We start from the raw sequence: 10595 nt of genomic DNA on the forward strand, positions 1-10595 counted from the left end.
TACTAGAATTAACTCATGTCTATGATTTCATGACACTGTACTCTGAACTTTGAAAGTACTTTGAACTTAACAAAAAATAATTTTTAATATACTTTGAAAACACATTAGGATCAGTTATCTACTTGGGATAAGACGTATCAGAAGATAAGTGCAGCTAAGATAGATTGAAATATCATGTCGAGGATTATTGTAAACACGAATTAATTAATGATGAATAATTAATCCTTATAATTCTAATTTCATGATTCGTTTTAAGATTGGAAAACCAAATTTCTCTTTGTTTTGACAGTCTTACACTATCCCTGAATTTTTTTTACTTTAAAGGGATATCCGTGAATTATACTGAAACTAGGAAAAAACTAGCTGACTACTCTTTGATTTATTTTTATCTTTAATGAAACTATAAAGCAGGTGTTCACTGCAACACTCCAATTTTAAAGTAAAAAGGGCAGTTTGACATTTATTCTTTTTTAAAATTTTTCAAAAGGACTTTTCGGATGACATATCGAAACAGATGTCTCATATAGATATTTCTTCAGAGAAGCGGGGCACGGACAACCAGCTACCTAGGGAGGGAGCCAAAGCTAAAATATACCCCCTTGTTATAGAGATGTCGGAATGTGAATTCCATTCCTTCAAGTATTTTGGAGAAAAAGATGACCTCCCAGAATACAAAACAGTTGTACATTTACTAGAATATAAAGATGGGGCACTTCAGGCAGGTTGTCCAAATGATGATAATTTGGTAACAGCACTAAAGAATCATTATGATAAGATAAGAACATTAAATATGGATTTTTATGCAGTTCCCGGGTCAGAAAAAAACAAAATACCCTCCACTGTGAGGGAAATTCAGAAGGAATTCCCAGAGGCATTTTTCTATGGTGAAGAGTCAAAGATTAATATTACATGTAATGACTACTCTCAGTTGCAATTGCTGAAAAATATGTTAAGAATTAAGTTGGAAGGTGGACAAACAAACAGGCGAAATCGAAGATTTCAATCAAGTGAAGATACGGATGGAAATACTGAAGGAAAACCAGAAGATGTGCTCAAACAAAGTGGACGAAGAAATAGGCGCTTTGAAAGCAATGAGACTGAATCAGATATGACTTCTTCATTGTACATGTCTAGTGATGCACTTGAAGTGAAAGTGAAGGATGGATTTACTGTTAAAGTATATCAGGGCAGTATTACTAAACTCAGAGTTGATTGTATTGTCAATGCTGCTAATAATCAGCTTATGCATGGAGGTGGAGTAGCATATGCAATAGCAGAGGCAGCAGGATATGAATTCGATAGAGAGAGTGCGGAGTACATCAGACAGCATGGTCCAATACCCGTAGGGAAGTGTTGTGTGACATCTGCCGGCAAACTCCACTACAAGTGTGTAATTCATACAGTAGGACCTAGATGGCATGACTATAACAATGATGAAAAGAAATACTGTTTTAATGACTTGCAAGAAGCTGTCGAAGTTACATTCAGAGAAGCAGATAGATTGAAAATGACATCAATTGCAATTCCAGCCATTAGTTCAGGTAATTAATAAATTAAGTTTAAGATTATTGGGTATGATATTGTAGTTTCATGATCATGAAAAAAGAAACAATCCCTTTCATGTACATAGTTATTAGAATCACTGAAAACAAAATTGTACAGAATATACAGAGAAAATACCGTAAAGCAACTTTTATTCACGTGCGAAAAATATTCACGAGTTTTGCGAATAACTTTAACTCGCAAATCAATATGCCATTTATCTTTCTTTGCTTTTGTAGAGAATATTTCCTCAGTCAGGAAAATTAATCGTCGCGAATTGATTTCAAACTGAAAAATCGCAATAAAAGATAACGAGAATGATAATTAGTTAACATTTACCTTATTATTACAATAAGATGTGTTTTTGATGAGAGACACTGATGCCCTCATATGGCAGCAAGTGACGAATTTTGCAGTTTCTCAAATCCAAATCAATTTGCAAGGTCAAGTAATAAATATATATTATTATAACAGTAACTTGATCCTAAGGGTCGTATCACGTTGAGTTGACAGGTGCGGATCATCAGATCAAACGAGACGCTAAGCGTCGAGTTTGATCTGATGATCCGCACCTGTCAAGCGTCTCGTTTGATCTGATGATCCGCACCTGTCAACTCGACGTGATACGACCCTTCGGATCAAGTTACTGATATTAGTGATAAATTTATTATATACCCCCTTATAACTGGCTAAATATATTAAAATAAACCTTTAGATATAAATTGGATAATATCAATCCATTAAAGAAGGCATAATAACAAGGCACTTTTTAACGCGTAAGAAAAATAACGTCATATTTCTGCGTACTACGTCATCAGTTTCAGAGAGTGGTGACATGGATTCGGAAAACCACAGTGATGATCCGGAAAGTCAGATCACGACCTCACGTGATTTCATCAAATCAACAGTAAAATTGAGTGATACACATTAGGTATATAATAAAAAAAAATGTACTCAAACAAAAGACTCAATCGATATACCTGTGAAATATGAAAGCTCGAGCACTAACTACCCAAAAAAGTTGTGGCCAAAGATTTAGTTTATTTTTTCATACCAATTGTTAGTCCATTATTTATACACTGAATTGACGACGGATTTTTTCCGTTATTTCCTGATCATGACAACGAGCGCACGGCGGGTGTGACCGGTCGGCAGGGGATGCTCACTCCTCCATGGCACCTGGTCCCACCTCTGATGTTTCGGAGGTCCGTGTTTGCTCTGCTCTTATTTTGTATATTGTTTAATAGAAGTTGAGATTGAATACTGTTCGTTATCTCCATATCCTTCTTTATTATATAACTAATAAATAGTCTCTAATGAAATACTACCAAAAATCTAGAGAATTTTAACGTTCAATATCTTGACGTTTTATTGAACGCTAACTTTGTATTACGAATATGAGTATGCCCGAAACATTCCGAATACGAGCGTTCAATATCGAACGCCCCGTTGTAAACAAAAAAAGTCGTCTGGTCAAATTCTCAGTAAAGAAAGGAAGTGGCATCTAGGTAAGATGTGTTTATTTTTCACACAAAAATGAAATTATTTATTAAAATATAGTACGTATAAGACCCATTAAAACCTAAGTAAAGAAATCATATCACTCGGTAGAGTCATCGGAATGATGCGATATTGAACGCTAACAGGACCGACGTTAATTTGAATACCGATACTAAAAAATCATTAATTTGAGGGTTTTTTTTAGTTGGAATAATTATTATAAATCATGTTGAAATGTTGTAGCTATATAATAAAGGAGTTATTGAACTTATATTGGTGAATATTTACATTCAGTGTAATTTTCCTTATGAAATCTATTAGAAATCCACGACGTTCAAATTTCTATAACACACGCGAAACCTTGTCACCGCGCGTTAGAATACACAGTAGGAACTACATGCATTTTTAAATACTCTAGGAACACCAAACTGTAAAACGTTTTATTTCAATTTAATGAAAAACTATAACCCTGAAAAATTAACGTAAAAATTAACGTAATGTGCATTAAGAATTAATTTGTCACTTTTTTTCCTCGCAATGTCTGTTTACGTTATTTAACTTTGAAACGTCGTTTAATGTCATTTGACGTCACAAACGGCTCTTACATCTATTAACCTCGGCAGTTTTGAAGGTCATTAAATTCACATTTAAGATTAACGAAATAAGAAATTATGAAAAAGGAAAATAAGAGAATGTAAATATAAGCATTGAATTCATATTTTTGGATGTCTTCGGTCCTATAACACACCTGGCCGTGCCGACAAATTGAATACCGCGCTTTAGCTGGCTGTTCAAATGCACTCGCAAGCTCGTGCATTTGAACAGCCAACTCGTGCCAATATTCACCAATATAAGTTCAATAACCCTATAATATTAAATTATTTTATTATTTCTATCTGTTGATAAAATAGGTAATTTTTTTTTGTGGCTCAATTGGATCATACTGGAAGGTCAATGTAGAATATGTTGGTACCCAACGAAAGATCATGTCTCAGGAAATTCACATTTGAAACATGAAATCCTAGCTTCTAGATTTTACAGAAGTTTCAACATAGTTTGAATTTTTTTAAAAATACCTTATCAAATGACGATTTCATATGAATTACATCAGATATATGGAAATCGGAGAACTCTATTCAAGGTGGCTCTAGTGAAGTGAAAAAACTGAGATTATTTTGTACAATTTGTAACAAAATATATCTTGACACTTTCATAGTTCTTGATAGAATTTTCAAAGTTTACATAAATTTCCTTTTTTATATTTAGAAGGTATATTTGGATTACCAAGAGACAAGTGCATCGAATGTTATTACCAAGCAGTAGTAGCTTTCCTTTCATCTAACAAGCCGATTTACCTTAAGGAAATACATTTTGTGGATAGAGATCTTACCATAATTGACAACATCAAAGCAGTATTTTCTCAGACGAGGAACTATTCACCTAAAACAGAAGACACACAAAGCCCTTATTATAGTACACACTCTCAACAAAAGCAAGAAAACTTCGATGTACCCAGATCTACTTCAATTTACAGACGTTCTAGCAATGAAAGTGAAGACTGTGTGGTTTTCCAAATACGACACTCCTTCTCAATTCAGCTTTTTATTGGAAATATAGTTAATACTGAAGCAGAAGCAGTTGTGTGTCCCCAGGATAAAAAATGTAGCTCCAAAGGAAGAGTTGCTAGTGCATTAATGGAAGCTATAAATGATAGTACAGCTTATCCCCCTAAAAAAGAAAAGGAGCGCCGGATTGGAGATATTTTTGTAGCGGAATGCAAGTCAAATTCTGCAAGATGGAAATACATGTTCCACACTGTGGTGCCAAGATGGGATATGGAATCTGCAACAAATAATCGACAATATATGAAGTCTCTTGAGAAAACTTACAGAAATATTTTTAAAGCAGCAGAAAGAGAACAGATTTCGAGCATTGCAATTGCTATGCCCATTTTGGGAGCCGGTAAGTTAATTTTTCTTGACAATTGATGTCAATATTATTCAGATTTTAGAAATAATATAAAATTCTTCTACAGCATGCATAAATATACTTTAATGCTTTATTTCAGGTGTTGGAGGTGACTATGAAGCGCCACTGGAAATGTGTTCCAAAATCTTTGCTACAACAGTAAAATCATTTTCAGATGAAAATGATTCCTTATCTTTACAAGAAATTAAACTTGTATTTCAAAGTAATGCTGAGAGATTTGCATACACAGATGCATTAAAGAAAGTCTTGCACAGTGATAATTTTGAAATGATCAATCTTAAAGGACCGAGTCATATTGAGCAAAGTTCAAGTTCAGAAAAAAACTTCTGCTGCATATGCATGGATACTCCGAGCAATCCAAAAGCTTTGAAATGTGGCCATATCTTCTGCAAAGACTGCATTGATCAGCAATTCGAGTACAAACCAGCCTGCCCAAGCTGTGGTAAGGTATTTGGAAAGATGACAGGGGACCAGCCACCTGGTACTGTGTCTCTAAGAAAAGAATGGAGAAGTCTTCCTGGTTATGAAGACTGTAGCGAGTGCATCATCATCACTTATACTATAAGAGGGGGTCTTCAAGGGGTAAGTCATGATTTTGACTTATAAAGATCTTTCAGAGTAAGATGTTTTTTTTTCATTTACAAAGTACATGAAGTATGGGAATATTTCCTTATCACATTTTAAAAATTGTAAATCAATTGGGGGGGGGGGGGGGGGGGGCAATGTTTTTGTATTCTTTGTATTTGTATTCTTATCTGCATTTATAATTGATCAATATTTTTATATCTTCACTTATTTATTAAAATGGTTTGTAGCCTTCATATGTCAGCTGCATAATCTCAACAACATCGTGTCAATGAAATAGTGTTTATGATGGTGCCGACTATCACATAATCAGTGACGTTGGAAATAAAATTGAAGATATTGATAGCCGCTTACTGTAAATCACTTTTTATTCGCGAGAACTTTATTTTCGCGTAATTACGCTAGACAGTGTGCTCGCGTAAATTTATTTCTCGCGTATTGTAGTATTCCTTAAGATTATATAGAGCAATAACCACAATGCGTGAAAATTTTGTCTCGCTAATCAAGAGTCAATGACTATCTCGCGAAAATAAGGTGTCGCGAAAATTTAGTGATCTACAGTATTATTGAAAAAATATATATCTGATCACTTCTAAGTTGTAAAGGTATTTACCTTGTGAAAAAGAAATTATTATGCAACATTAAATAGGGTATTACTTTAAAGGAATCACTGTCTAGTTAGCAGACTATGCCAGGGCATCAACGATGGTCGGAAACATGGGATAAATTGCGTAAGAGGCGAAGACCTTTACGCTAAAATTATCCCATGTTTCTCACTATCGTTGATGTCTTTTGCATAGTCTCCCAACTAGACAGTGATTCCTTATATTTTCATTTTTACTTGGAATAACAGTTTTTAAATAAATCAAAATACCGTCTAATTTAGTAGATTTGCAATCTACGAGGCATTCCTTGTTATTTTCCGTTGCCCGGCCCATGACGTCAAATTTTACTATTAAAAATAGTCCATTGAAATACGAAAACAAGGATGATGTGACATAACTGCTACCATTTGGGGGCCCCTTTTCCGCGACGGATTATATTTATCTCCACAAAAGCGAATAAATACCATGTCTTTTGAATAGTTTCAATAGTTCCGATATATTTTATTTATAAGGAATACTGCATTATCTATGAATTTTTAGACCCTATCACGACAACATTCGCCCTAATTTGACAAAATGTATTTTATTAAAGAGAATGGGCAGATCTTAGTACAATAGAGGATATGTATGTCCGAGGAGTCTACCTAATATTGCAATGTTATTATTTCGAACATAGTCGCTAACCGAAAAAAATTGTCCAATCCGATGACAGAATGACAAAACATGCTGGAAGCAGATGCGGCTGCGGCAATATAGTGAAAATAGGCTTGATTCACATGAAATTTTGAGATTATCCCTGCGCCATCTTTAGGGCTCATTGTGTAAGTTGTACATGTTTTATTCCTAAAAGCTTCAAATTTCTCAAGGGACTACATCATACTATAATTACATGTAGAGGGAATTTAAAATTTTTCAATGCACATTTTAAAAGCAGCTCAATATTAAGTAAACCGTCAGTCAAACGTTTTGATTGCAAAAAAAAACTATCCTCTGCCACCTTGTGGCTGTGCCAATTTCTCGAGATGATTCAGATGGGTTGTTTACGGAAGTGGAGTTCTCGGCCTCGCGAAGCCTCGGTGATAATGGACAGCGTTGCACTAGCAACTTGCTTTTTATCCGAAGATAATTCATCATTTTTTTATTAGTAAAAAGATATATCATATCTTATTACTTAGTAAATAATTAAACAAAACATCTGTTTTTTCTTCAGTGTTTTTATACGCCTTACATATACATACAGGTTGACATTTGGCCTTTCGGATGCATTTCACTAGAGAAATATACATACCACAGGTATTACCAAGAAATTAACAAGATAAGACTTTTGCAGTGTTTATCATAGAGAAAACAATTGGAAATGGAAATATACTAGAATCAATGTAATGCTGTTGAAAATCAAAGATGGACATCTGGGTAATGTAAAAATCACGTCTAAAATTATTTTAATCACATGGTGAGAATTTGTGTTATCCCCTCCCCAATATACCATAAAGTCAAAGTGGGAGTTCATTGTAAACTTGGCCAATCAACACAGTTCCAGGCCAAGTGGATTTATTTAAAGCCTCTGAATCAAATATTTATTTGACAACAACTATTACCAGATTACTAGATGAATGCAGTGGACATTCCTAGCTTGTTGACTATTTTACTGACAAAAGTTTACTAATTTTGAAAACCTATCATTCTTTATATTTTTCATGCAGTTGTTTTTTCTTTAGTCTTCTACCTGGGAATACACAAGAAAACCAGTCTTCCGGAGGGGAGGGGGTCATTACCAGGGATATCTTACTACAGTATAAGACCTAGTTTGGTTTAGAAAAGAACAGAGTTTCAGATTATTTTAAAAACTATTCAGTGTCACCCTTAATATTTTTTCTTTCAATCACAGGAGGACCATCCTAATCCCAATCGGTATTTTAAAGGGATAACTCGCTCTGGTTACCTTCCAAACAATACAAAGGGAAGGCAGGTGGTCAAGCTTCTGAATATTGCTTTTTCGAGAAAACTGGTGTTTACCATTGGAAGATCCCGTACCACTGGAGAAGAGGGGGTGGTGACTTGGAATGATATTAGCCACAAGACAAGACCAGACGGAGGTCCGCAAAAGTAAGTCAAGAGGCATCCATTTTTCTTAATTCAAACTTAAACAGTGATTTTCTGACATCAGTGTTTATGTACACAATTTTCTTTTAAACCTCATCTTTATCATTGTTTTTTATCAGTTATAACTGTGAAAAATGATTTCAAGTTTAAGAATGTGTTATTATGAGAAGAATTACAGTGTAAGTTTTTGTGGCAGGTTTGGGTACCCAGATGACACCTACCTTGACCGAGTCCTTGCGGAGCTTGCAGTAAAAGGCGTCACACCAGAGTCAGCGGATGATCCAGAGGAATACCGAGAATATTCCAGAGGTTTCTACTAGAAGGATTGGCGTATTGTCTTAAAACAATGGAATGGTACAATACTGGTGCATTTAAAATGTTATTTGCAATGTTTCTTTAAATATAAAAAAAATGTGGATTAGATCGTTTGCTGAACATTTATGAATTATTTAGTATGTTACATGTAGTAAATGAGTTAAAATTTTATAAATGAAAGATGTGCAATGTTTATGACCATTGTATATCACCAGCTTTTTTTCTGAATAATTTTAGTTATTCTTAAAAAAGACAACAACTGTCTTTTTTCATCCTCAATCATGTCACAGCTGAGGTAATGATTTCACTTTCAATTTATCTCCATGAAATACAAAGATATTAGTATATAATAGCTTCATATAATACTTGTGTGATTGTAAAAATGCCTGCAAATAATAAGAAATACATTATTTTTGTTTACAATTGAGTATACATTTGATGAACGAATCAAGGGAGGGAAACTGCATACAATACCTTAAGAGCTTGCTAACATGATAACATAGTAAAATTTCAGAAAATGTTATTGTGAATATAAAAGAATTTTTTGTATCAGTTTCGATGAATGTCAGTATGTTTTCTTAACCTTAATTGTTCATTCTTTGAGTTGTCAATTCTATGATTTTATTTTTTCAATGAGTTTTTTTCCTTTGAGGGGCGTTTTAGACACATAGAAACACATAAATTATTGATTTGAAATCTCTGTTTGCGCTATTAAGTCTTATTTTGTGCTAGCAAATTGGACTTAAAAGTAACTTAGAAGCATTGCAAATATAGTTATACTTATGCCCATCAATGGAAACACAGACACAATGGGTATAAACAAGTGCAACAAATATTAGTAACCTTCACCAATGGAAAGGTCGCATCTTTTATTAATTGGAAATTGTACATATAAAGCAATGTTAAACAGACAGTGCAAATTCCTTTTCATCCAAAAGGACATTGACATGAAACAGAGGAGTGACCTGGGTTTTAGAACTATCGTTGTACGAGGGGTTATCAAAAAGTTCGTGGACTGAGGCTATAAAATTAGCACTATGTATTCTGTGCTTTCAAAATTTATAAGGGACATAAAGCAACAAAAAATAAAGAAATGTTGAAAATTTGAGCTTGATTCGTTCATTTTTTGCTAAAATATGACAAAATAAAAAAGACATTATATGGTTAACCGGCGCCGTCGCCGTTTAGTTTCATGACGTCCCATAACGTCATTGTTTTTCAATGTCCGCTTCTTCTACTTCATACACTTAATTTGATGAGATTCCCTGGAGTTGAGTAAGGACTTAAACCCGTCTTGTTTTTATGACTTTACAATGTCAGGAACAGCGGCTTTAAATGCATATAATATTGCAAATGGATTGATACATTGGGAGAGATCCTCGCTCGATTGTGCCAGCATATTTTGCTTTTGGGAGTTTAATATCTACAACATATGATCAACGTCATTTTTTGACGTGAATGATTTTTCACACCTTGACTAGAAATCGACATTAACTGTGCATCCCTTTTCTCTCAGAACCTCTTTTACATTAAAAAAAACAAGCACTCTGGATGCATTAATTTTCTCCATAGCCAGTTTAAACATTTCCTAGGTCTATACCACTTTTTTCAGGGCCAAAACTTTATAGAATGTTGGAAAGTGAAACCCCTCCCCCTTTTGACGTCATTTTCAAGGACTTATTTGTTTAGACACTCCATGTCAAATTAACGATAAATTTTCATAGAACTTTCAGAATGAATTGAAACCTTCATATTTTATGAAGCAATAGTGTCCCAACATATACCTTAATTAATCAGATTTTTTGATGTCAAATGTTCATATCAAAAGAGTTTTTCTTAGTTATGCTTCGGTCGAAAAAATGCCATATTGGAGGTTGCGCCGCTTGGACATACCATAGCTTACAAAAACATTATTAATTTATTTAAAAATAAAATTTATGATCTGCGGTTTATTCT

The 10595-nt window shown here is 34.0% G+C and overlaps 1 protein-coding gene across 1 annotated transcript; it reads left to right on the forward strand.

Moving 5' to 3' along the window:
- Window positions 1-619: 619 nt before the first annotated feature.
- On the forward strand, window positions 620-9290 carry LOC134281872 (uncharacterized). The gene is made up of 5 exons (XM_062764307.1): window positions 620-1541; window positions 4312-5004; window positions 5111-5613; window positions 8110-8327; window positions 8521-9290. The coding sequence occupies exons 1-5, from the start codon at window positions 791-793 to the stop codon at window positions 8642-8644; spliced, it is 2289 nt and encodes a 762-aa protein (XP_062620291.1). The 5' UTR covers window positions 620-790; the 3' UTR covers window positions 8645-9290.
- The last annotated feature ends 1305 nt before the right edge of the window (window positions 9291-10595 follow it).

Source organism: Saccostrea cucullata, unplaced genomic scaffold (assembly GCF_032062105.1).
Source record: "Saccostrea cucullata isolate Sc308-1 unplaced genomic scaffold, CSIRO_AGI_Scuc_v1 ctg5675, whole genome shotgun sequence".
Taxonomy (NCBI): domain Eukaryota; kingdom Metazoa; phylum Mollusca; class Bivalvia; order Ostreida; family Ostreidae; genus Saccostrea; species Saccostrea cuccullata.

Bases quoted from the DNA above. Each gene is read 5' to 3' on its own strand.
- LOC134281872 (XM_062764307.1), top strand. From the start codon at position 791: ATGGATTTTTATGCAGTTCCCGGGTCAGAAAAAAACAAAATACCCTCC. The intron at 1,542-4,311 runs GTAATTAATAAA...TATATTTAGAAG, and splicing joins AATTCCAGCCATTAGTTCAG to GTATATTTGGATTACCAAGA. The intron at 5,614-8,109 runs GTAAGTCATGAT...TTTCAATCACAG, and splicing joins TAAGAGGGGGTCTTCAAGGG to GAGGACCATCCTAATCCCAA.